Source organism: Panthera leo, chromosome D4, assembly GCF_018350215.1.
Source record: "Panthera leo isolate Ple1 chromosome D4, P.leo_Ple1_pat1.1, whole genome shotgun sequence".
Classification (NCBI taxonomy): Eukaryota; Metazoa; Chordata; class Mammalia; order Carnivora; family Felidae; genus Panthera; species Panthera leo.
The window spans coordinates 29,924,859-29,952,708 of record NC_056691.1 but is presented as its reverse complement, the minus strand read 5'-3'; the positions used below and the strand labels follow the sequence as shown (position 1 = coordinate 29,952,708).

At 33.9% G+C, this 27,850-nt stretch overlaps 1 protein-coding gene across 1 annotated transcript in view; it reads right to left on the bottom strand.

Annotated features, from left to right (window-relative positions):
- ERCC6L2 (ERCC excision repair 6 like 2) overlaps nt 1-27,850 on the bottom strand; it is a 132,434-nt gene that overhangs the window by 49,139 nt on the left and 55,445 nt on the right. Inside the window, 9 exon segments of the mRNA XM_042912276.1 lie at nt 1,018-1,117; nt 10,077-10,172; nt 12,850-12,995; nt 13,602-13,673; nt 19,603-19,722; nt 20,628-20,741; nt 21,772-21,912; nt 24,779-24,986; nt 25,400-25,561. Coding sequence (XP_042768210.1) covers nt 1,018-1,117; nt 10,077-10,172; nt 12,850-12,995; nt 13,602-13,673; nt 19,603-19,722; nt 20,628-20,741; nt 21,772-21,912; nt 24,779-24,986; nt 25,400-25,561 — 1,159 coding nt within the window.

Genomic DNA, 27,850 nt, shown 5'->3' with positions numbered 1-27,850 from the left:
ATGACAGGTTTCTTATAGAGCTAAGTGCTTTAAGAAAAAACAAAAACTGCTGTGTACAATTCTATTTTTAGAATTAAGAAAATAGCATAAATTTAAGATTGGATCATTTTTAGGTTAACTACCACCACATGTGGCAGATGTTTGCTCTTAAATAGATGCCAACAGAATATATAGGGAGTAATTCAAATTTAACATTTATAATTAAACTTGAGCCTCATTCCAGATCTTCTCAAGTGAGCAATTATAAACTAAATAAATTTTATTTAGAGATATAAATGGTGAAGTAATTAATACTGTAAGGATATTAAAGAGTTAATGCAATTTCAGATGAACACTAAAAGCACCAGCACAGTAGTTAATACACTTGCGTTGTATTCCTATAATTCCATTTACTGGGGTATCCCCGGGTCCCAGTTTCATTATGTACAACATGAGATGATTGCATTAGATATCTTTAAGGCATTTTCCCCCAGTTTTCTTCATGTCATGGTACACACGGAAAAGGGTAACATATGAACACCTACCTGGAAAGGTTTCTTAAGGTTGGAAGTCGGTTTAGGTAATCTTGCTGCCCAGAGAGCTGTGTGATCATTGTGTTGGTGCACCTGTGTCCCGCCTGTAGCATATCATTATGTCTTGGCCCACAGGCTGGGAAGCTGTGACCTTGCTACTCAAATTATAGTCTGCAGTAGTGTTGGCACTCCTGGGAGCTTGTTAAAAATTTGAATCTTGGGCTCCACCCAGAGCTACTAAATTAGAATCTGTAGTTTGAACATCCCTAAGTAATTCATGTACACATTAAAGCTCAAGAAGCGCTACTCAAAGAAAATTTCAGCTCTAAAATTCAATGAAAGTAAGAATCTGTTTTACAGGATTTATTCTACAGTATATTTCATAATCTTATTAAATTCCATATTACAGTTAAAACGAAATTAAAAACATTTTTACACAAATTTCTGGAAGTTTTGATATAGACAAACGTTTACTTCTTAATCTGGAAAAGGGAAATATATTTACCTGCTTGTATACCTGTCGTAAGTACATGATCTCCTCCACAGTTCCCAAAGATATCAGCCTAAACACTTTCACATCCCTGCATTGCCCAATCCTATATGCTCTGTAAAAAGATTTTTAAAAAAGCCAACAAAAAACAAGTGAAGCAAGGTTCAGGAGGTAGCTTTAGGACAAAAAAAAAAAAAAAAAAAAAAAAAAAAAAAAAAAATGGAACATTACTAAAATTTTAACTTAAAAAGAAACATATGTGCAGTTTATTCTATGTTAATTATACCTCAATGACACTGTTTAAAATGGGGGAGGGGAACAGTTAATCAACTGGCAAGCCTACAGAAGTGCAGATTTGCAGCCCTCATTTCACAGAGATTTCTGTCTGAATTCACTCAGTTGACTACCAGCAGCCCAGGTATTTTGACAGGGACTATAGTGCTAATTAAGACAATAATTAGCACTGATTCACCCCACTGGTGAACCATAGATCTAGTCCTGGCAGCTTCTCTCAGGTGAAGGCTTTATTGGATGCTCTGAATGAGGTCACCTGTTTCTAAATACCTGTTACAGTCACAATTTGGGGAGTGGGGGTACTGATGTTTTAAACTTAAAATTTGGTGAAAATTTTTGACCTTATAAGGTCACTCTATGTTGTTGTATCTGATGCTCTCTCTGCCTCCTTCACCCAGTACCGTACTCCTAATAGAAAAGGACTTTACTACTAGAGGGTGTCTTGGGGCCCTGCACATCTTGTACCCGAAAAGGGGGATGGGGCCTCTTGTGGCACAGCACAGCCAGGGTAAATTACTGCATTCTCACTTTCATCCTGCAGGCTAGATATAGAGGGGCTCATAATCCCTTTCTTTCTCACAGTGGATTTGAGTCTTAAAATTTTTTTTAAATGGATCTAAGGAAATGTCTTTTGGGTGTGTGCTCAATTGTTTCATAAATAGGATAGATTCTTTAGAATATATATTCTTTACAGACAAAAACCTTACAACATGTTACTTTAGACCTATGCTTCATCAATTTCTGGGTCCATTAAGTAGGGATATGTTAAGTGATGGTCTTTTTACCATGAAAATAAGTACTGAGGAACTGTTATACAGTATGGAGGTCAAAATCTTCCTTTCTCTTCTTGGTTCCTCCTGCCAGAGTTAATTGAAGGGCAGGGAGGAAAAGAGAAATGTTGTTCATTTAGTTTTATTGTCAACTAATTTAAACTGAATACCAAAACACAGTACCCTAGGATAAATAAGATATTAGGTCTTGATATGTTGTTAAGACAAAAGAAAAAAAAAAGTGAAAATTTTTCTGTGGCTTTCATGTGATTATTTTCCTTTATAGCTGTCAGTGGTGTGAAGCTGGTTAAAAGTGTGGGCTCTGTAAGAGCGCATGAATTCAGATCCTGAAATCATTGGCTGTGAACTTCAGCAAGTTACTTCAGTTTGTTGTGCCTCAGCTTCGTCACATGTAAAATGGGTAGGATAACACTGCCTACCCCATAAAAGCTTTGATATCAGGGTAATGCTGGCCTCACAGAATGAATTAGGAAGTGTTCAAGTTTTTGTAAGAGCCTGGGGAAGAATGGTATTAATTCTTGTTTAAATGCTTGGTGGCATTCATCAGTGAAGCCATCTGGTCATGGGTTTCTGTTTGTTGGCATTTTTAATTACTGACTCAATCTTCTAGTTGTTGGTCTATTCATATTTTCTATTTCTTCATGTTTCAGTCTTGGTAAGTTATATGATTCTTCAAATTTGTTCATTTCATCTGGATCATCTAATTTGCTGATGTACAACCATTTATAGTACTTATAATCCTTTCTATTACATCAATAGTAACATCTCCTTTTCCACTTCTGATTTCAGTTATTTCAGTCTTCTCTTAGTCAATCTAGCTAAAGGTTTGTCAAGTCTGTTGATCATTTTGAAAAAGAGCTCATGGTTTTGTTGTTTTCTATTGTTTTTAGTCTATTTCATTTATCTCTGTTTTATTCATTCATTCATTCATTCATTCATTTATCTCTGTTTTCATCTTTATTACTTCTTTTTGCTAGCCTTAGGTTTAATTTGTTCTTTTTCTAGCTCCTTAAGGTATAAGGTTGGAGAGTTGATTTCAGACCTTTCTTCTTTTTTAATGTGTTTACAGCTATAAAATTAGCACTGCTTTCACTGCATTGAATAAGTTTGAATATGTTGTGTTTTCCTTTTCCTTTTTCTCAATTTTCTAATTTCTTTTGTGATTTCTTTTTAAAACCAGTGGATACTTAAGAGCATGTTGTTTAATTTCAACATATCTGTGGATTTTCCAGTGTTTCTTCTGCTGTTGATTTCTAATTTCATTCTATTGTGTTTGGAAATGAAACTATAAAATTTCAATCTTTTAAAATTTATTAACATGTTTTGTAACCTAACATATGCCCTATCATGAAGAATGTTTCCTGTGCACTTGAGAAAAATGTGTAATTTCAACAATCTAAAATTGTTGGAAGGAGAATTCTGTATATGTCTGTTAGGTCCAACTTGTCTATAATGTCATTCGAGTCTTTCTTCCCTTATTGATCTTCTGACCAGATGTTCTATCCATTATTGAAAGTGGAGTACTGAAGTCTCCTACTACTATTGTAGAGTTGTGTACTGCTCCTTTCAATTCTGTCAATGTTTGCTTTATATATTTTACAGCTTGTTTATTTGGTATATTTATGTTTCTATTTGTCATAGCTTCTGGGTGAGTTAAATCAAGAATTATCATTGTATGCCATCCTTTGTCTCTTATAACAGTTTTCAATTTAAACTTTATTTTGTCTGATATTAGAATAACTACCCCTCCTGTCTTTTGGTTACTATTTGGATGAAATATCTTTTTTCATCCTTTCACTTTTAACTCATTCATGTCCTTAAACCTAAAGTGAATGTCTTATAGACAGCGTAAGTTGGCATGCCGTGTGTTGTTGCTTTTAATTTATCCTGCCAATCTGTATCTTTTGATTGGAAAGTTTAATCCATTTACATTTAAATGTATTAATGACAGGGAAGGATTTACTTTTGCTATTTTGTTTTCTGTATGTCTCATGGCTATTTTGTCCCTCATTTCCTCCATTACTGCCTTCCTTTGTGTTATGTGATTTTTTAGTGACACATTTTGATTCCTTTCTCATTTCTGTTTGTGTATATTTTATAGATATTTTCTTTATGAAGATTACATATAACATCCAAAAGTTATAACAATCTACCTTAAACTGATACCAGCTTAACTTCAATTGCATTAAAAAACTCTCCTTTGCAGCTTTGTCCCCACTTTTGTGCTTGATATCAAAAATTAAATCTTTATATTCATTATTCATTAACACAGATTTATATTTATTTTCATGCATTTGTATTTTATGTTTTTAAAAGATTTTATTTTTAGGTCATCTCAACACCCAGCGTGGGGCTTGAACCCACAACCTCGATATCAAGATTGCATGCTCTACCAACTAAGCCAGCCAGATGCCCCTGCATTTGTCTTTTAAATTAAAAAAAAAAAATAGGGGTGCCTTGGTGGCTCTCAGTCAGTTAAGTGTCCAACTCTTGATTTTGGCTCAGGTCATAATCTCATGGTTCATGAGTTTGAGTGCTATGTTGGGCTCTGTGCTTACAGTGTGGAGCCTGCTTGGGACTCTCTCTGCCCCTACTCACCTCTCAAATAAATAAAGAAACTTAAAAACAAACTGTGAAAATTTCATTAAATAAAAAATAAAAAGTAGATTTATAAACCAAAATTATAGTAAGACTGGTGTTTTATATTTGTCCCTGTACTTACTAGCACTGGAGAATTTTATATTTTTATATGGTTTTGAGTCACTGTTAGAGTCCTTTAATTTGAACTTGAAAGTCTCTCAGCATTTCTTTTAGGGAAGGTCGAGTGGTAATAAACTCAGCTTCTGTTTGGGAATGCTTTAGTTTCTCCCTCAGTTTTGAAGGACAGTTTTGGCTGATATAGAATTCTTTGTTGATGTTCTTTTCTTTTGGCACTTTAAACATATCATTCTACTGCCTCCTGGCTTGTAAGGTTTCTGTTGAGAATCTGCTAATAATCTTACTGGGGAATCTCTTGTACACTACAGGTCATTTTTCTCTTGCTGCTTTCAAGATCTGTCTTAGACTTTCTCCAGTTTGATAACCTGTCTCAGTGTGAGTCTCTTTGGGTTTACCCTACCTGGTGTTTGTTAAGCTTCCTGTATTTGCATATTAATGTCTTTCCTTTGAATTTGGGACGTTATTATTTCAGTCATTATTTCTTCAAATAGCTTTGTCCTTTTCTCTCTCTTCTTTTGTATTCCTACAATGTGTATATTGGTCTATTTAATATGTTCCATGAGTTCCTTAAGCTATGTTCATTTTCCTTTGTTTCAGTCTTTTGGTTTGTTGCTCCTCAGATCTGTCTTCAAGTTTACTGCCCAAATATGATGACTCTTTCTAGTGACTTTTTTTTTCATTTCAGTTATTATATTTTTCAGGTTCAGAGTTTCTACTTTGTTCTTTTTATATATACATAATTTCAATCTCTTTGCTAATATTTTAATTTTGTTTATATGTTGTTTTCCTGATTTCCTTTAGATCTTTGTCCATGTTTCCATTTAGCTCTTTAAGATAGTTGTTTTAAACTCTTTGTCTAGTAAGTCCTATGCCTGTGTTTCTTTAGAAGATTTAATTTGTTCCTCTGAATGAGCTAGTTCTCCTCTTTCTTTATAAATGCCTTGTACTTTTTCGTTAAAAATTGGCCATTGATAAAACAGCCACTTCTAGTCTTTGCAAACTATTATTGAAAACATTCATTAATTAGCAGGCTGTGTCTTGAGTCTTAGGAGCAGCTCAGGGTAAGGATTAAAAAATTGTCTTTGGGGGGCGCCTGGGTGGCTCAGTCGGTTAAGCGGCCGACTTTGGCTCGGGTCATGATTTCGTGGTCTGCGAGTTTGAGCCCCGTGTCGGGCTCTGTGCTGACAGCTCAGAGCCCGGAGCCTGTTTCAGATTCTGTGTCTCCCTCTCTCTGACCCTCCCCCATTCGTGCTCTGTCTCTCTCTGTCTCAAAAATAAATAAATGTTAAAAAAAAAAATTTAAAAAAAAAATGTCTTTGGTCATTTTTGGTTATGTGTGACCAGGGCCTGTGTGTTTGTGTGTGTATGTTTTCTGGTATCTCCTGTATACACAACTGCTTTTAAATGTCTTACTTTCTCAAAAAGTCTCATCTCAGCCTCTTCTCAGGGCTTTAGATATATTCTACTGTATTCCTCTACTGTAATATACAGTCCCACTACTGCTTTCATGCACAATGAATGGCCTATAACTGTCTTCAACAGCTTCTGCCAGTCTGAGATCCAAGCTATGCCACCGTTTCTCACCTAAGCACTGTCAGGTGAAAAAGAAACCATTCCCTCTGGCAGCTCACAGATAGGTTAGAAAGTTGCAAAGGAGTTCCACACTGCTCTTTCCAACCTGAGAGGGAGGGAACAGGGAACTAACTGTTACTTCCTCTTCCTGGCTGTGCTGTGCCAGGAAATGGGGTGAGGCAAGAATGGGTAAAAATGCCATGAAATTTCCTACAGTTTTGAATATAGCTTCTTCTTGATTGGGAGTTTGCTTGATAACTGTAGATCTTCGATTTAAATAGCTTCCATAAAGTTATTTTAATCTGTCTAGTTTTTTAAATCCACCCATGGGGAAACATATACCTAGAGCTTCCAGTCTGCCATCTTGCTGGCATCACTCTTTGATTTCCTCTTTAATACAAGAGTTATTTAAAAATATATTTTATATTTTAAAATGTCCATATGGAGAGATTTTTATTAGCTACAAGCTCATTGTTACTTTCTAGGGTCTTGTCTTTTGTATTAATTAGAGGCATGTAATCTAGTCCTTGTGGTTTCTATTAAAATATACAGTTATTTAAAAGTATGCTCTAAAATGTTTTTTGAAGGAGTGGGTATTTTCAGTTATTATATGGTTAAATACATTTATTAAGTTAAAGGCTAAATACCTGTTAATCAAATAATTTACATACTTCCTTTTTTTGCCTAGTTGATCTATTAATCTTTGAGAGAAGGATATTAAGTTTCCCATCATGATTGTAGATTTGCCCATTTCTCATCATAAAAGAGTTTTGTCTTTGTTATGTAGTGACTATTATACTTTCCTCATCGATTGTTCCATTTTGTTTTCCTCAATGCATTTTGCCTTGAAGTCTATTAATATTTTGCCATTCTTACTTTTTGTTATCTCCCTGATGAGATTTTAAATATATTTTATTTTTAACCTTCTATGTATTTTTGAATTTTATAAATATATAAAATTATATCTATAGCAATAAGCATAAATCTGAATCTAACATTTCATTTTTACCTTCTTTTTTTGTTTAAAAGGAAGTTTTACGTTTGGCTTTATTTCTCACAGTTTACATTAGGTTTTATATTTGCCATGCTTAGTTTCTTTTACCTCTTGCTATACACTCATATTTCCAATCATTTTACTGAAATAATCACATTTTCTCAGTGATTTTTTAAAAATTTCTTTTAGTTGTTGTCCTTAAATTTTTGGCTAAAATTTTAAGAACACATTTTTTTGGCATAAATTTGAAATCTGACCAGGATATCCAAATTCTTTTTTGATGAAATATAACTTCTAACACAATTACCCCCACCCTCTCAATGTTTTATTGAAATTATATGAAATTTTAGTGTTTGATTCTTATTAATTTTCTTATACCATCCCTTTATATTTCTCAGAATCCTTTCTTTATAACTGCATTAAGTCTCTCAACTAAACCATGAATAATTATTTAGACTTAAATATAAATTTTTCAGTTCCTAGATGTCAACAGATGATTTATTTCCCCTCACATATTGATATTTTAGTCATTTATTACAACTATAAGTCAAAATTATTTTCTTGCAGATACATCATATGAATTTTGTCACTTTGACAACTTCTGTTGTCTTCTAGAATTCTATAATGCAGATGAAAAGTCAGTTCTTCAAAGTCTATTTTGCAGGAACAGTGGGATTTGCAGAAATGAGTGGGATTCTCATCTGTTGGTAATCTGTTTTGTTCTTTTTTTTTTTTTTTTTTTTTATAAATAATTTCCTCTCCCTCTTTCTCATTCAGGCATTGTTTAGTCCCCTTATCTTTGGAACTTAGAAATATCAGCAAGATGTGTTTCTGTTTTTTCTCCTGCTCTGTCACTGTGTTTTCAAATATTCATTCCTTTTATTTTCCATATCAATTTTCACTTTCAGTCTTCTTCATTTTATTACTCAGACCTTGTAATGAGTTATTTGGTAACACTTTTAAATTCTAAGCATTTCTAGTTTTCTTTTCCATGCACTTTTTTTCAGGGTGCCCTATTCTTATTTTATTTCCTTCAGGGTCAGTTTTTCATCTTGGCCCTTTTCTTTCATACTGCTGGTTTTATTAAACTGTCTCACAATTATTTTTTTTTTAAATTCTTTAATGCTTATTTGAGAGAGAGAGAGAGAGAAGAGTGTGAGTGGGGTAGGGGCAGAGAGAGAGGATGACACAGAATCTGAAGCAGGCTCCAGGCTCCAAGCCATCAGCACAGAACCCAACTCAGGGTTTGAACTCATGAACCATGAGCCAAAGTTGGAAGCTTAACTGACTGAGCCACCTAGGTGCTCCATAAAAGGTCTCATAACTCTTAGCTTTTCATTCATAATTACAAATGAAGAACTGGGTGGACTGCACAGGAAAGCTGGTCTGGATTTCCATGAAGGTACATAAGTCTATTTAATCATTTCCCCGTTTTGTGTTCCACAGAGACCTGGGAAGCAATCCTTCAGGTTCAGTTCTGCGTTATGATCTGATCCTAATGCCCACTGTAAAAACCTTTTGTCAGTCGGATTCCCCACTTATTTAAAAAATTTATGAAACAATTCTTTCAGTTTTGATCAAGGGGCATCTGTTGTAGGCCAACCTCTCTTTATATTGGGTACGGGAGAGGAAATTGTTTTAGAGTTAGCACATTAATTAATTTCTAACAAGAATTCACTCTGGTCTGTTTCTACATCCTATAGTTACTGACCCCAAGCTTGCAATTTCTCTGTGCTCTCCTGCTGACTTTGGATTGTGGCTTTTCTCTGCTGGTTTCTTGATTACACAGATGCTGTTGTAAGACAGATTCTGCCTTCTACCTTCTGAGAGTTTCTCCAAACTTCTGATCTACTAGTAGTGACCTTTCCTATCTTCCTGCAGTATGATGGGTTTGTTCCCTTTTTTTTTTTTTTTTTTAAGTTTTTACTTATTTATTTTGAGAGAGCGAGCAAGTGCAAATGGGAGAGGGGCAGAGAGAGAGAGAGAGAGAGAATCCCAAGCAGGCACCATGCTGTCAGTGCAGAGCCCGAGATGGGGCTCGAACCCACAGAGCCATGAGATCATTACCTGAGCCCAGACCAAGAGTTGGACACTTAACTGACTGAGTCACCTGTCCTTCTTAAATCAATCCTGCCAAAATGGGATTCTGAGATAGAAAGAAAATAAATTGCTGTTATCAGCCTGCCATTTGGGTTCAGATCTGAATACAATTTTTAATTACATTTTTTTTTTTTTTAAGTAGGCTCCATGCCCAGCAGGGCCCAACTCATGACCCTGACATCAAGACCTGAGCTGAGATCAAGAGTTGGATACTTAGGGGCACCTGGGTGGCTCAGTCGGTTAAGCATCTGACTTCAGCTTAGGTCATGATCTCACAGCTTGTGAGTTCGGGCCTTGCATTGGGCTCTGTGTTGACAGCTCAGAGCCTGGAGCCTGCTTTGGATTCTGTGTCTCCCTCTCTCTCTGCCCCTCACCAACTCATGCTCGGTCTCCCTCTCAAAAATAAATAAACATTAAAAAAAAAAAAAAAGAGTTGGACACTTAACTGACTCACCCAGATGCCCCTTAAATGCAATTTTTTTAAATAAGGTTTTCTCTGTCTTCTAATCATAGTCATATTATAAAAGCAACTTAAGAGAATCACAAGGGGGTATTTTCAGATTCAAAGTATTTGCAAGTCACTTTAAATTTTGTCAGTATTATACCTGTCAATTGCTTGAAGATCATTGGCTGGATTCCAAGTAGGATCAAACAATACAACAACATTGGCACCAACAAAATTGAGGCCTAGTCCACCAGCCCTGAGGAAACAGAATTGGGCACATTCAAATAGCAAAAGCATAGTCATTGCCTTCTAATTCAATTGTGCCAGGTTTCTGTAACCAAATCAACACAATACTGCATTAACATCATAAAAGATGATTAAAACACAAACATGCCACAAACAAAACAGCTACAGAATAGTTTTTCTACCATTCTAGAATAATCCTAAAAGAAATTGACCATTAAAGCCCACGTAAATAGGTTGTACTGTTTTTTTTCATTGTTTTGGATATTCAAATTCGATGCTGTAAGGTCTTCCCAACATAATTTTTAAAAATTGTAAGTATGGTCCAACTAAATAAAGTAATATACACATTTTTAAAAACCAAGGCAGGAGTAGATGCACTTCTTACTCCTCTCAGTAAGTGCAGCTTAAAATGCTGGGCATCATATATAAAATAAATGTAAGACCTGAAAGGTAGAGAGAACAAAGCATGGCTAGAGACTATAAGAACTAAGGAAGGACATGACAGTGAGTTCTCCAGCTTTGTTTTTGCTTAAAAATCCCAGACTGGGTTCTGGAGAAACCAGCAAACTGGAAATGCCAACAGTCAAGACCAAAAAAAAAGGCCCAAGAAAAGCCCTTTTCCTTTAGCTAAAGAACCAGGAAAGGTATAGACTTTTAACACAGAAAATGTTAGATAATAACCCGCCTATTTTTGTAAACACCATGGAAAAAAAATCTATGACCTGAATCCCAACCTGGTCAGTAAAGGCTGAGTGAGGAGATTAGATTTCCATTCTTGCTTGACTAAAATGGGGTGCCTCTCACCTCCACTCAGAGGATATCACAGAAGACTGAGGAGCTGGGACATTCATTTCTGCCCAGCTATAACCCAGTCGCCTCTGTAATGTCAGTGGAGGCCGTACAGAAACAGTAATCAAGTGCCTCACTCTTAGGATGTCAATAAAAGCCAAGCAAGAAACATGGATTCCCATCCCTATGTGGCTGGCATGATGTCTGGCTAAAATAGAGGGGGAAAGCCCCTCTATAGATAGATAAGCTCAAAATAAAAAATTACAAAATGTGTGAAGAAACCATGTACCATGAGCAAGAGCAAGAGGGAACAACAGAAGGATTAGCAGCCCCAATTCAGGAATTAACAGAGCAAAAATGCCATTTAAAAAGGGATTTTAAAAAATAATGATTGAAATTACTAAAGAAACAAAAGAAAAGCTAGAAAACATAAAGAACAAAATATAAGTAAAAATGATTAGGCAGATTTGAAAAATACCAATAGGGCTTTAAACATGAAAAATACAGTCTTTAAAAATTCACTGAAAGGGTTAAATAGCAATTTCTAATGTAGAGATAATTAGGAGCCTTATGGCAGATCTCATCAAATTAGATGGGGGTGAGCAGACAAGGAATGGCAGATGACAGCTTGTCTAGAAGTTCTGTACTATTTGAAGTATTGTTGAAGGCGTTTGTTACTTTGGAAACATTATTTAAGAAATTAAGCATGTTTATGTACTTTATAAAACTTAACAGAAGACAATATCCTATGTCATTTAATGCTCGTAGGTAAGGGCTCATATGAGAAATTACTTCTTGAATCCATTCACAGGAAAATGGGAATCCAGAGCGTCTCTCAATGCAAGAGTTCAAGGAGAATTTCGGTGTTCAATAGTAAGTAGCGCATTCATCATATATATAATTTTATGAATTTTAAGTAATTTTTGTGTTGACTTTTTACATTTTACATATGTTTGCTTTTAACTTTTTTTTAAAAAAAATTATTATCCTTGAGAGAGAGAGCACAAACAGGGGAGGGGCAGAGAGAGAGGACAAAGGATCCAAAGCAGACTCTATGCCAAAGCACCCAGCCTGATGTGGGGCTCAAACTCACAAACTGTGAGATCATGACCTGAGCCAAAGTTGGACGCTCAATGACTGAGCCACCCAGGCACCCTGCTACGTTTGTTTTTAAAGTCCTCTGAAATTCTTTTTGCAAGATAGTGGGGGTAAATCTATAAAGTACTTATTACATTAGATGTCAAAAGTTAAGGATTTGTTGCCCCCCAAAAGGGATTAATCTTCTTAGGTGTTTATACTGGCATAAATCTTGCTCTAAAGTGTATATATTCTTTAAAAGGTTTTAATGAGAGATTCATAAATAGGTGTTAGAACTGACTTAACTTTTATAAAACCTATTAATGTAGAGCTGCTATGGTTGAGACCAGGTAGACAGAGGGAGGAAATACCTGGCCCACTAACCCTAGTGAACTCTCTAGGGCTGCTTGAGCATACTTTAAAAGCCACTGCTACAAATAATTCTTAGTTATTTGATTAATAACTCAATTACTCAATTAAGTCTGCCTGTTCTGACCACAGACATGAATAAAAACACTACCACAGAAAATTCCTGGGAGGAAACATCCATTTCTTTTGATTGTTATCTTTATAAACCCAGACATATAAAGAGAATCCAGTGATGATAAGGAAATTGAGAAAAAAGGTTAGGTAAAACTCAAGATATTGTTATTTCAGTCATAATTAATATAATAGCATTTTTGCTGCTTCTCCTCAAAGCCAAATAAAACAAGGCAATATAATCATAACCACTGAAAATTAATCCAGTAATAATTTTTAAATTACCCTAAATCTTAAAAGCAATTACATAAAAATCAAGTTATCAAATTTTATTTTCTTACATTGTGGAGACAAGGCAAATGTTAACATCTTGTGTACTGTTGAACTCTTTCACGATCTTGATTCTTTCCTCTGATTTCGTACTTCCATCAAGTCGTCGGTAATCAAGGCCAGCTGCCATACAGTATTGCTGCAGAACATCAAGTAACTAGAGAAAAGGTATGGAAATGGGCAAAAACAAATGTATGGTTTAATAAATTTCGTACCACTATAGAGAGAAGATTTAGTAAGTATTAATAATTGCTGCTCACAAGTTCTTTCTTATAATCACAAGAGCAACAAATATTTTCCTGACTTCTGGCTTATGTATTTCTCCCCATTATCCTGAAACTGACTTTAATCTTCACCAATGTTTGTTTTTTAAATCAATCTTTCAGGGAAAAAAAATCAAACTTTATTTTTTTTTGAAACTAAAACCAAATAAAAAGTATTGGCCAAATAATTTATGTAAGTGAATTTCATTATTTGTGCTATTTTCCAAGTTCTAAAATCTCTTACATGCCTTAAAGAACACTTTAATTATTAATAAAAATATCAACAGAGAATTAAAAATCTTTGAGTTTGCTCTTTGATAGTAATCTTGATATCATTTAGATTTAAGTGTCTGTTTTAAAAGTTGCTTATGTCACTACTATTTTCTACAGTATGTATAAGATAAAACTGCGGCTGGACACTGTTATGTCTCTTAGGATTATCTATGCCTCAAGAGCTAGGGCTGGGCCAATTAAGAGTATATACTTCAGAAGGAACTTACCTTGGTGGAAAAGGAGAAAAGAAGTATTTTATCTTTGTTTTTCCTACAATGATTTAAAAGCTGCTGAAGGACCTAGAAATGAACCACAGAAATCAACCACCAATGAACCAGTTCCAACTAAAAGCACACTTTATACATATAAACATCACTAGAGAATTTCTTAAAAATTATTTTTATACAACATAACCTCAGTCCTCTTTCCTAATTCCCTTCATTTTTGCCAAGTTAGAGAAATAAAGTATTAGATATTACATGAAATGTTATTCATCATCATACTGTCAATAATGAGGTAAGGTTCCCAAAGACTTTTGTTTCATCTCATCTGGTTTTAATAAAAAGGAAACATTTTAGATTATGGGATGCATTTAAATGAATTAATTTAATTTCCAAAAAACACTTTCTTTATACCTACAATATGTTCAGAAACTAAATTACAGAACAGCATTCCTTTTAGGAAGTATTTAAATTTTTTCTAGATAGATGTAATGAAATGTGTTTAATTACATCTAGGTCTTGATATTTGTTTTCTTAAAATAATCAGTCACATATACACCTCTTCTTATTTTATCCCCTCTGCTTCTCTATTTACAGTAAGTCCTGACTTCCAGATTTGATTCTGACCTCAAAATGTCAATAATTTGCCCCAAATACAGTGCTTTTAGGGAGGAAGCAAATAACTCAAACCTGTGTATAACAGTATCACTGTAATTTTTAAAATAGGCATTTCCACATCTGGCAGTGACAGTTCCAGAACACTGTGGAAAAATAATCCACAAAGTAAAGAAAAGGAATTTTCTGTACTAAGCCTAAAGTTTTTCTGAATTATGCAATAAACACTTCAGTTTTGTTTATTCACTGATAAGCATTTAAACTTAAACAAAAAATCATATTCAATATAACACTCTTTTAATAATTGACTAAGAGAAGATATTGTGCTAACTCTGACCCCCATGGTCCAATCCCTCAGAAAAAGCTATAGAAAAAAAAAAAGCTACTCAAATAACCAAACGGTGATAAAAATGTCACAGATCAAGTCAACATAATTTTAATACTTGCAAAACTTATAAAGTAAGTTTTGCATTAGCTTTATTTTTTAATAAAATAGCTGATTCTGTATAAAGGATGTGAATTTGAACTTCACATAATACAATAACTTTTTAAAATTAAAGACTTTTTTAGAGCAATTTTGGATTTTCAGAAGAACAGAGTAAAATATACAGAGAATTTGCCCAGAATCCCTCTCCCGCACCTTATATCCCTGCCCCTCCCTGCACAAAGTTTTCCCTATTATTAACATCTTGCATTAGGGTGGTACATTTGTAACAACTGATGGACGAATAAATTGTTATTAATAAATTATTATTATAAACTATTATTAAATTATTAACTATTATTATTAACTAAAGTCTGTTAACATTATTTATAATAGGGCTCATTCCTTGTGGTGTACATTCCATGAGTTTTGACAAATATATAATGACATGTATTCACCATTAAAGTATTATATGGAATTGTTTCACTGCCCTAAAAATTCCCTGTGCTCCATCTATGTATCCCTCCTTGCAAACTCCTGACAACCATTTATTATTTTATTTTCTCTACAGTTTTGCATTTTCTAGAATATCATAGAGTTAGAATCATACAGTAAGTAGCCTTTCAGACTAGCTTCTTTCACTTAGTAATATGCATTTAAGATGACCATGTCTTTTTGTAGTTTGATAGTTCATTTCTTTCTATTGTTGAATAATAGTCTATTGTCTGAATGTATCACAACTTATCTATTCATCTACTGAAGGACATCTTGGTTGCTTCCAAGTTTTGGCAATTATAAATAAAATTGCTAAAAGTATCTGTGTACAGGTTCTTGTGTGAACTAAGTTTTTAATTTACTTGGGTAAATATCAAGGAGTGCTGTAAATAACAATGTTCACACTAAGAAATCTTGAACGTAACTTTTCTCAAATTAGTCAAGCCTAGAGAAGAACATGACCCCTAAATGATCCCAACAGCACTAAACTCGGTTTTCTAAGCCTTTTTCCCCACCCTTCACAGTAAGTGGCTCTGTGGTATTTCCCAAGGGAGGGGAAAATGAGGATTCTTATCAGGGGAATAAGTGCAATTTTTGACCATCTGCTTGAATAGTAGTTGAGGTCAAAAAAAGACCTTCACATTTAACAGAAAGAGCTGGAGTTCATGAGTATAGTTCTGAGGGTAGGAAGGGTACAGTGAGCATTATATCAACAAATAAATTGCAGCTGTAGGCTGACCTATAATAAGAGAAGCAGAACTAGTATCTTTCATCACTTGAATTCAAGAAGTACATGCAACTTGGATTTCTTAACCCCAGAGACAATAGATTATAAGCCTATACATTTTGTATCACGAAATTACCAGGTGATGCTGATAATCAAATGATGAAACACAATTTTAAAAATATAACCTTAGGTTATTAATATCAGTCTCTTTCTTGTTGGTGTTCTCTCACAAAGTAAATTATAGGCGCCTTTCACATATAAAGACATCAACCCAGACTCCATCAATAATTCATGCTTGCTTTTTCCCTTCTAAAACTCATAACAAAAAAAAGTAATAATTATTTTAATCAGACATTATTTCTAAATATACATTGAGTAGTTATAAAATTCCATTTAATATCAAGAGTAACTTTTTAGTGAAGAGTCACAATGAATGATATTTAAATATATAACAATAGATAATACAGTTTTCATAAGGAGGCCATGATTTCTGAAAATATTCTATTGGCTTGAATTATGGGATAATAAGTGCTCAGTTCCAAATTAATTGAGCTTTTTATATAGTTTTATTTAAAATAAATAAAGTCGGGGCACCTCGGTGGCTCAGTCAGTTGAACTTTCCACTCTTGATTTCAACTCAGGTCATGATCTCACAGTTTGTGAGATCAAGCCGTCAGGCTCTGTGCTGACAGCATGGAGCCTGCTTGGAATTCTCTTTCTCCATCTCTCTCTGTCCCTCCACCATTCGTTCTCTCTCTTTCGCTCCCAAAATAAGTAAACATTAAATAAATAAATACGTAAATAAATAAAAGTCAATAAAATGGGTGACAAAAATAGATTTATTATTGTTAGGAAATATTGGTAGGAAAATTACTACTATTAGGTTTGAATTATTTATTGTGATAATAAAACAGAATATTCTCACTAATACAAACTTATTTATTTAAAAATACACAACTCTCAACAAAGTGGGTATAGAGAGAACATACCTCAACATAATAAAGGCCATATGTGACAAGCTTACAGCTAATGTAATATCCACTGGTAAAAACTGAAAGCTTTTCCTCCAAGATCAGGAATAAGACAAGGATGCCTACTCTTGTCACTGTTATTCAACACTGTACTGGAAGTCCTAGCTAGAGCAATAAGGCAAGACAAGGAAATAAAAGGCATCCAAATGGCAAAGGAAAAAGTAAAAGTGTCTCTGTTTACATATGGCATGATCTTATATATCAAAAACCTAGACTCCACAAAAAACTGTTAAAACTAAAAAATTCAGTAAAATTACAGGATACAAAATCAATCTACAAAAATTCATTGCATTTCTGTACATTAATAAGGAACCATAAGAAGAATAAATTAAGAAAACAATCCCATTTACAAATGCATAAAAAAGAACCAAGTAAAAATAAATTTAACCAAGGAGATGAAAGACCTATACATTGAGAATGATAAGACACTGAAGAAGACACAAATAAATAGAAAGGTATTCAGTGTTCATAGGCTGGGAATGTTGGAAAATGTCCATACTACTCAAAGCAATCTATAGATTCAATGCAATCCCCATCAAAATTCCAATGGCATTTTCCACAGAAATAAGAACAAACAACACTAAAATTTCCATGGACTCACAAAAAAACCTGAATAGTCAAAGCAATCTTGAGAAAGAGCAACAAAACTGGAGGCCTTGTTGGAAACCACACTTCCTGATTTCAAACCATACTACAAAGTTATGGTACTATATGGTACTATATGGTACTGACATTAAAACAGACAGGTCAATGGAACAAAACAGAGAGTCCAGGAATAAACCCAAACATATATAGTCACTTAATTTATGACAAAGAAGCCAAGAATATACAAAGGGGAAAGGATACTCTCTTTAATAAATGGTGCTGGGAAAACTGGACAGCCACATGCAAAAGAGTGAAATTGATCTCGGTAAGACATCTGCACCCCCATGTTTACTGCAGTATTGTTTATAACAGCCAAGACTCGGAAAAAATGTTAGGTGTCTATTGACAGATAAATGGATAAAGAAAACATGAAATACACATATACAACGGAATATTCGGTCATAAAAAAGAAAGAAATCCTGGCATTGCAACAACACGAATGACATTATGCTTCATGAAATAAGAGAGACCAAGAAATATAGATACTGTATGATCTCACTTATACGTGGAAACTAAAAAAAAAAAAAAAAAGTTTGAGGGGTGCCTGCATGGCTCAGTCGTTTGAGCGTCCGACTTTGGCTCAGGTCATGATCTCACCATTCATGAGTTCAAGCCCCGCATTGGGCTCTGTGCTGACAGTTCAGAGCCTGGAGCCTGCTTCAGATTCTGTGTCACCCTCTCTCTCTGCTCCTCCCCCACTCACACTTTTTCTCTCTCTCTCTCTAAAAAATAAATAAAAAATTTAAAAAAATTTTTTAAAAAGTTTGAATTTATAGGTGCAGCAAACAGATTGGTGGTTGCCAGAAGCTAGGGGTGGAGGCAGGCAAAATCGATGAAGGTGGTCAAAAGGTACTTTTCAATTGTAAGATAAACAGGTGCTAAGGATTTAATGTACAGCATGGTGACTATAGTTAACAATGCTGTATTATATATCTGAATGTTGCTAAGAGAGTTGATCTTAATAGGCCTCATCATAAGAAAAAATAACTATGTGTGGTGATTGATATTAAATAAACTTATTGTGATTATTATTTAGCCATATACATATGTATCAAATCATTGTTTTGCACCCCTAAAACCAAAACAATGTTATATGCCAATTATATCTCAATTAAAAAAATACATACCCAAGTATTTAAGGTAATCTTCTTGGCTTTTATTCTATTTCATTGAATTTAGAGGTCCAAGTAAACTACACTATGATGAATTTATGTAGATTAACTGCTAAAAATATTTCCAGGGTTTTAGAAACAACAACAACCTACCTTGAATTACTTCTTATTTTATTTATTTAGCCAAAAGAAATAACTTACTTTTTAAAAAATTAAACCATAAAGCTGAGAATTGTTCTGTAATAGTCTCTGAATCCATAAAGATTCTTGACAGTTATTAAAGAGTTAAACAAGCAAAGTCCGCTGCAAAAAGGCCGGAAGCTGTCAGCAATCATGCAGCTGTCACAGGCCTACGTCATGGGTGCAGAACCTAGCCATACTTTTCACACCTTCCCTTAGTAATATATCACCAAGGGCAGCACCTACAGGTCAGTTTCCTAGTGTACAACAAATGCTCCCTTGCCACAAATGAGATTAGCAACCTTCCAATACAGATTGGCAAGTGAAACCAAGAGGCAGAAAATTCAGTATAGACAGAAAGGTCTTGTCCACCTTGAACTCTTTAAGAAGTTCCTTTCTCTAAGTCCAAGCTATTGTATAGCCTCCTCCTAGTATTTGGCATTAGCGTTTGTATTTCTGGTAGATTATCTCCTTAAACATTTGAAGACAAGCTATTATATATGCAGCACAACAGCGCACATTTTTAAGCAGGCATACGTCTAATACATTGATAAGAAGAGTCTAAAGTGTATCTGATGTAACCACTAAGTGAGAACCTACTGCATGTATGGTTCATTGTGAGCTAGTAAATGCTGACACAGCTACGCCAGTCATCTTTGGCCAGTCTCTTCTGAATGATTGGGTATCTGTTCTGATTAGTTGGTGTCCCTGTCACACTACTGATAAATATTTTGAATATCATCCTTGTGTGTATGCAGCCTGAGAGAAGAGCACTTACCTTCATTTTCCCACTGTATTTTGGGTCCGAGAGTGTTTCAAAGGCTGCATCTTTGCTTTTCTGCACAAAATCTGGGAATTTGGAAAATACCTGATCACATATCCTTTTGATAAGTGTTTCCTTAAGGGGAAAAAGGTAGAAGAAAAGAAATTTCAACTTAACACATTTAAACCTATATAAATTGAGATTGTTTATGAAAAAAATTCTATTTAGAAGGAACATATTACTTTGAAGATATTATCTTCTCTAAGTCAGACTAATAATTCAGAAAACCTTAAAGTGATAATGTTAATTACATATGGTTTTGATGAGTTCTGAGATAATGATAGGACTAATAATGTTATCATTATTCTTTTATGATTTCCAAAACAAGGAATCAAATACTTCCTAAAGAGCAAACAGTACTATCAAAGAACAATATTAAATTCTTATTAAATTTTAAAATTACATTTAAACAGCATTAAGATTATAACACAAAAAGAAAATAGAAAATCATTATGTAAAAAGCTTTAAAGAAGTTTTTTTAAATTTATGTTGTGCTCTAGAGTAAGATACAATCGAAACGACCAAAGTAAATGATTGCATTTGTCTAAACTTTGAAATTACTCATTTATGCCAGCTTGGGAAATACTCGTAATATTTAATATACAGGTTATTATAAATACATTTTAATCCAATAGATTGAACAGATGGAATTAGACACATGATTAGTGGAAGAGGACTGACTCATCAAATATCTTACTTAGTAATTACATCAAAATATGTTAGGAAAACGAATATATGAACGTTATCACAGGTATAAAAAAAGAACTGTTATTTTAACTTAGGCTTTAATTTTCTCACTTCAATTAAAAACATATGAGCATATATTTCTTTGACACCTAAATTTAAAAATGAGCAAGTTCAGTTTCCTCTTTAATTGCATACAAAAATAAAGATATCTTTATTGGCTAAGACATTTTATATCAAATATAAAATCTTTATACCAGTAGCATCATGAAGAAGTACAAAAAGCCAACTCAAACCTGTTGTTTGGAGGTGCTAGCAGTCTGCAGTAGTGCAACATGGTTAGCTACCTTTTGAAGGACTGCAAGGTAACTGAAATACAAGGTTTTCACTGTTTCGCCATGTGAATTGGTCTGTAACCAGAAAGACAGAAAATAAAAACAGCAAGGAACTAACATGGCTATGTAACTACTTACTTCATGAAATCTATCACTTACACTAGTATTTATCATCTGGTTACTACTAGCACAATACATTTTGAGAAAATAATGGTCAACTGTTACACAAAATATCCATGCATCACTAATGTGGAATCATACTTTTGGTGAACCATAATACAGTAATGTTTAAAAAATAAAAAAAAAAGAGGGGAGAAAGTCCTCATTTCAGAAAGTATTTATCCTCATGACACACAGCGATAGAAATGCTGCCAGAAGAGGTCCCTGGTAAATAAAACTATGGCATGGAGGCAGGGCTGTAACAGAGCCCTTCACTATTCTCATTTATATTCCAAGGCTTCCTAGGAAACTGTGCATTTACAAAAGAGTGAGGTGGCTAAAAACAGCAAAATAAATGAGAGGTGGAACAAATATCAATCTAGAGAAATATTTATTTAGGGTCCCTCTATGTACATGGATATTTGATAGATAACTTGATAATAAAATAGGTGAAAACGGGCAGGAAATATAGATAGGTTAAAAAAATACAAAGTAATATTTGTTTCTAAATAAAAATAAAATACTCTATTATACCAAAACACAGTTCTTATTAATATTCTATCAGAATATTTTAAGCCTGCTATCAAAGAGTAAGTTTATTAGTAAGGGATAATGAGAAAGTTTTAAAAATTAGATGCAATTTCAAGATGAAAGTAGGCTACTTTCTAATAAAAGTTGAAAGGGAGGATATCAAATTGAAGCTACTAGTTTCTGAGAGCTACTGAAAAACTGGTTTATTGAAAAGATATATGAATATTGTATTTTGCTATGATTACTATTTGATATTGTAAAATATTTTTGAAAACTATTCCTTTTTATTAACTTATGGTTTCTAAATTTAGGGAACTGAGGAAAAGTTATTTTATCTGCTCCTCACTCTTACAGTAGAATAGACAACTGTGTAATCAAAACCAAGACCGTGAATATACCACACAGAAATGCTTGCCTTGAAACAACAATTTCTCTTTTTCCGGCCACTGTTACAGCTACAAGGCTCAGAAGACTGAAGTATCAAAGTCACATCTTTTGTTTCTAATACTGTTTGATAGACAGCTTTCTGAAAATCTGTCAGAGAACAATACACCATCTGCCAAGATAAAACACAAGGTGATTATCGGTACTTTTTTATAGTAGTAATAGTCACAATGCACATCAGATTTTATAAATTTTAAGAGTGATAACTGCTGATAAACTATTTTTCTTTTAGATACATTATTATGACAAATTCTCCTGATTTTCCTATACTCTTTGCTACCATCTTACCCTAAACTACATAAATAGAACTTTATTTTCAAATAAATCTCACAGAACTTTTTTTTCAACTGAAAGGAATCAAAATATGAAAAAATAAGTGAAGTGTTTTCCTTATATATTTCTATATAGAATGTACTCTATATTTCAGGGTTTCATACTATTAGCCCATCATGCAAATATATGACTACAGTTTAGGTCAGATAAAAAAGTAGATGAGAAAAGGGAAAACTTTAGAACAATAGTATGAATAATATTTAATGAATTACTTGAAAATTTATACTAAAAACAGCATAAAGTATTTGTATTTTATATCCTGGTATAAATTTCTAATATTAGTAAAGGTAAGAATTAAAAAATACACATAAAACAACGACAAGTTTCTATTTTGTGTCCAATTCCAAGAAAAGAAGAAAATATGATAAAATAATGCCACTAAGTTATGTGGGATATAATTTACCTTAGATTTCTAGTAGCACTGGAAACTGGTAAACGTCTTCTAGATGTAGCTCTATATAATCAGGGTCATAAAACTCATAATAAGATTTTGAAAAATGTGAACAAAAAGGAAAAACCATCTATCTATAAATATTTATGTGTTTATATCACTACAACAGAATAGTATTGCTAAAAAATGACAAATTCTGTTGTTTCTTTTGCTATAAAGAAGCTTTTTAGTTTGATTAACCTCACTTTTAAAATTTTTGCTTTTGTTGCTTATGCTTTTGATGCCATATTCAAAAAAATCATCAGCAATCATCACAAGATCAACGTCAAGGAGCTTTTTCCCTGTTTTTCTAGGAGTTTTACAAGATCACATCTTGTGTTTTAATCTTTAACCCATTTACAGTTACTTTTTGTGAGTAGAAGATAGGAGTCCATATAAATATACAATTTTCCCACTGCCGCTTATTGAAAAGAGCATCTTACTGAGTATTCTTGGCTCCCTTGTCAAATATTAGTTGACTGTATATACATGGGTTTATTTCTGGGCTCTTTATTCCACTCTACTGGTCTTGTTTTTATGCCAGTACCATACTGTTTTGATTACTATAGCCTTGTAATATAGTTTGAAATCAGGAAATGTGACACCTGACAACTTAGCTGTTCCTGCTCAAGATTGCTTTGGCTATTTTGGGGTATATGGTGGTTCCATACAAATTTTAGGATTGTTTGTTCTATTCCTGAAAAAAACTGCCATAGGAATTTATATAGGGATTGCATGGACATTTTAACAATACTAATTCTTCCAATCCATGAACATGAGTATCCTTCCATTCATGTGTGTCTTCTTCAATCTCTTTCATCAGTTGCTTATAGTTTTCAGTGTATAGGTCTTTCACCTCCTTGGTTAAATTTATTCCCAAGTATTTTAAAACAGGTAGTAACATTTACTAAACACTTCTTACACGCCACACACTTCAGAGCAACCATGTGAGGCAAAAACTATCACCATTCACATTTAACAGATGGGAGCCAAGGTTTAAGAGACTTAGCAAATTGCTCAAGGTCATAAAACTCGTAAGTAGGGAGCCAGGATTCAAGCCTATAATATTTGACTCTAGAGCCCAAGCTCTAGACACTCTGTGCACAACTCTTTCTTCATATTTTAGTTGTTGCTCCTACTGGATAGACAAATAGTATACATAAAATTGCACAAAATATTTTTAAAAGTGAGGGTTCATTAAGTATTCCAATTAAATGACAATATCTGCTTTAGATCAAAAAGTCAAATGTTGGGGCACCTGGGTGGCTCAGTTGGTTAAGCATTCAACTCTTGACTTCAGCTTAGGTCATGATCTCACAGTTCATGAGACTGAGTCCTGTGTCAGGCTCGGCAATGCGTGGAGCCTCCTTGGGATTCTCTCTCTGCCCTCCCCTGCTCACACTCTCTCTCAAGAATAAAGAAATGAACTTAAAAAAAAAAAAGTCAAACACTTTATCATTTTCCCCAACTTGCACATCAGTAACATATTTTCCTTTCAAGTCTATCTTTTTAAAGTAATAATCAACAGGACATCCTAAGACTAGAGAGTATTTGATAGCATTGCCCTTATTTGGGACAACATTAATTAAACTTAGTTCATGGTAATTTATAAAACCTTTTTTCCATTACCTGAGCAAGAAGAACTACCAGATTAAAAACTATACAAGAGGACCACAACATTAAAAAAAAAAAAATCTCTTAAGGTTTACTCTTCAAATGTTCTTAAATAATTAACAGAATTTAATTATAACTTTCCTAAAGTTCTTCAAACTAAGTTAGTTGTATAACTGCAAATGGCCTTCTAAAAAAAAACAAAGCTTTTAATCACTGTGGTCCTATAGCTGTAATTAAGGTCTCATGGAATATACTGGGCTGTGGATAGTAGACAATATATGAAGGATAAAATATGAATGGATAACAAATTAGGGACAGAGCTCTTCTTTTCCAACTGAGGAAGAACTGCAGCAAAAGCCTTCTTATAAGAGAAATGAATTTAATGCATACTAACAATAAACCTGCTAGCTAACCTGCTAGATTGGGTTCAATTAACATTTTCTGAAATTTTGCACATAATATTTTTTTCCATACTACTCAGGCAAAAAAAAACCCTATATTCATAAAATACCATAGGAGACAGATTTTCTTTTAAAAAGAATTTTTTCAGGAAAAAAATAAAATATGAGAAATTAATAATTTAAACAAATGCAGTCCTCACCCGGTCTTCCTTCTTAGGCAACTGATCCTTGATTAGAGTCTTGGTACGCCGGAGAAACCAGCCAGACATCTTCTTTGCAAGCCTTTGCATGGCCTTTCGGCCAGTAGCTAGTTCTCTTTTTGTTGCTGTGTGTCTCTGACCATGTTCTACTGGGTCAGAAAACTGCTTCTTGAAGTAGATCCTACTACCTAAAAGTCCTGGCACAGCCCTATATAAAGGCAATAACAAAAATATTAGGGCTTTGGTCAATTATCTAAAAAGAAACACACTGACTTCTTTCTGAGTCTAAGAAATATACTAAGTCGCTTGTTCATGAATAGTAACAATAACAAAATAAAACAGAGTGTTCTTTCTTTATGACAGTTTCAGTAAATAACTGTAAGATGACAGAATTGGTAAATAAGTTCAGATATTTACTTCAAGGACCGAGACTAATATATAAAGAAAGGTTTTCATGGGACTCTACTCTGTATATCATGTTTGGGACAAATACATCTGTAAACATAGCTATATTTGGGTCCCCCCCTCCCCACTCCAGAAACTATTAATTAGCAAACAAGGTAACAGTAAGTTAAAGAAATATTAAAAAATTTCCAAAACATAAAAAGTGTTTTTACTCACCAGTCCATAACACACCACAGTTCTTTCATGTTGTTCTGAAGAATGGTTCCAGTGAGGCCAATGCGGACATTACATTTTAAAGCTTTCATAACTTCTGTTACTCTAGCCTTTGGATTCTTAATTCTATGAGCTTCATCCACAATGACAGCTGACCATTCCAAACTACAAAGTGAGAAAAAAGGGGGAAAAAGTTTAGAAAACTTATCCTACATGGTTAATGAATACCTTATTACATTTATGTAAGTGCAGAACATCTTTTGGGGTCATATAATATGTTAAATAAAAGCTCAAGTTCTGGAATTAGATGGTCAAAGTTTAAATTTAATGTCTACCACTGACAGCTGTTGTAGGCTTAGGTGAGTTACTTCTCCGTGCCTCAGATTACCCCTGTCTTTCTGACAGCTTTCTTGAAACAGGAGCATACTATTATTAGCTTCTAAGTGAAGTAAAGTCAAATCCTAGATCTGACAAAAATGGTAAATCTAAATCAACTTTAATAAATATATCAAATGTAAATGGATTAAACACTCCAAATAAAAGGCAGGTTATCAGAATGGATAAAAAAGCAAGATCGAACTATACATTAACCACTAAAGGCTCACTTTAAATATATAAAAATATATTCAAATAAAAAGATAGCAAATGATAAATATTCAGTAAGTACAAGAAGACTATATTGTCTATATTGATATCAGATAAAACTTCACAATTATTAGCTATAAAATGGAGCATGTTTTTTAAAGATAAAAGGATTAATTCATAAGAAAAAATACTAACCATAAATGTGTGTGTACCTAATAAGAGTTTCAAAACACTGTATATAAATTGAAAGCTGACAGAACTGAAAGGAGAAATTTAACAATACTCAAGTATAATTGAAGATTCCAACATTCCTGTCTCAGAAATTGTAAAACTAGAAAATCAGTAAGAGAACACTTAAGTGTTAACAGCTCCTAACTTGACTTTATTGATATTTATAGAATACTACACCTAACAACTGTAGAATAAACATTTTTTTCATGAATACATAGGCCAGAAAATGCAAATTATACAACAGAATACCACCACAGACACACTAAAATATCTAAAAACAAAAAGACTGACGATGCTAAATGTTAGTGAACATACAAAGTAACTGAAGTCTTGTAGATCACTAGTTGGAATAGAATGATACAACCACTCAAGAAAATGGTTTGGGAGTTTCTTCTAAAGTTAAACCTATGCTTAACCATAAAACCCCAAAATTCCACTCCCAGGAAATGAAAATATGTCTACCCAGGATAAATGAAAATGTATGTTTAAAAAAAGGCTTATACATAACTATTCCTTACAGTTTTACTTATAATAATGAACTGGAAAACCCAAATATAAATATCCATCCTCAAATAAATGGGTAACAAAATATGGTATACTCATAAACTGCAATACAACTCAACATTAAAAAAGAACAAATACATTCAATAGCACGGATGAATCTCAAAAATATTATGGTGAGCAAAAGATACCAGATACAACAGTTCTAGAATCTAGAAATCCAAGATCAAGGTGTTGGCAGGCTTGGTTTCTTCTGAAGCCTCTCTCCTTGGCTTAAAGATGACTGCCTTCCTGCTGTGTCCCCATGTATTCTTTCCTCTGTGCACTTAAATTCCTGGTATCTCTTTCTCTTCTAAGGACACAAGGCAGATTGGACAAGGGCCTCACCTTAACGGCCTCATTTTGACTTTATTGCTTCTTTAAGAATATTTTCTCCAAATACAGTTACATTTTGGGGTCCCTGAGGTTGGCACTTGAACCTACAAATTTGGAGGGGACATGATTTAGCTCAAAATAAGCCTCCTAACTGGTCTTTCTCCATTTAGTTTGGCTCTCCTTGGTCTGTATACACAACAACTAGATTACTTATAAAATGCAAATCTAGGGACATCTGGGTGGCTCAGTTAGGTGAGTGTCTTGGTTTCAGCTCAGTCATGATCTCATGGTTCATGAAATTGAGGGAACTTTCTCTCTTTCAAAATAGATAAATAAGGGGCACCTGAGTGGCTCAGTTGGTTAAGTGTCTGATTCTTGGTTTTGGCTCAGGTCATGATCTCAGTTTTGTGAGTTTAAGCCCCACACTGAGCTGACAGTGCAGAGCCTGCTTGGGACTTTCGGTCTCCCTCTCTCTCTGCCCCTCACCCACTCACGCTGTCTCTGTCTCTCTCAGGATGAATAAGTAACTTAAAATAAATAGATAAATAAACCTTAAAAAATAAATTAAAATGCAAATCTGACCATTTTTATCATATTAGTAATCTACTGAAAACATTTCAAGGGTACTCTATCATTCTAAGAATAAAGACCCCTAGGGGTGCCTGGGTGTTCTGTCAGTTAAGAGTCCAACTCTTGAATTTGGCTCAGGTCATAATCTCACAGTTCATGGGGTTCAGGCCCCACATGGGGCTCTGCTCTGGC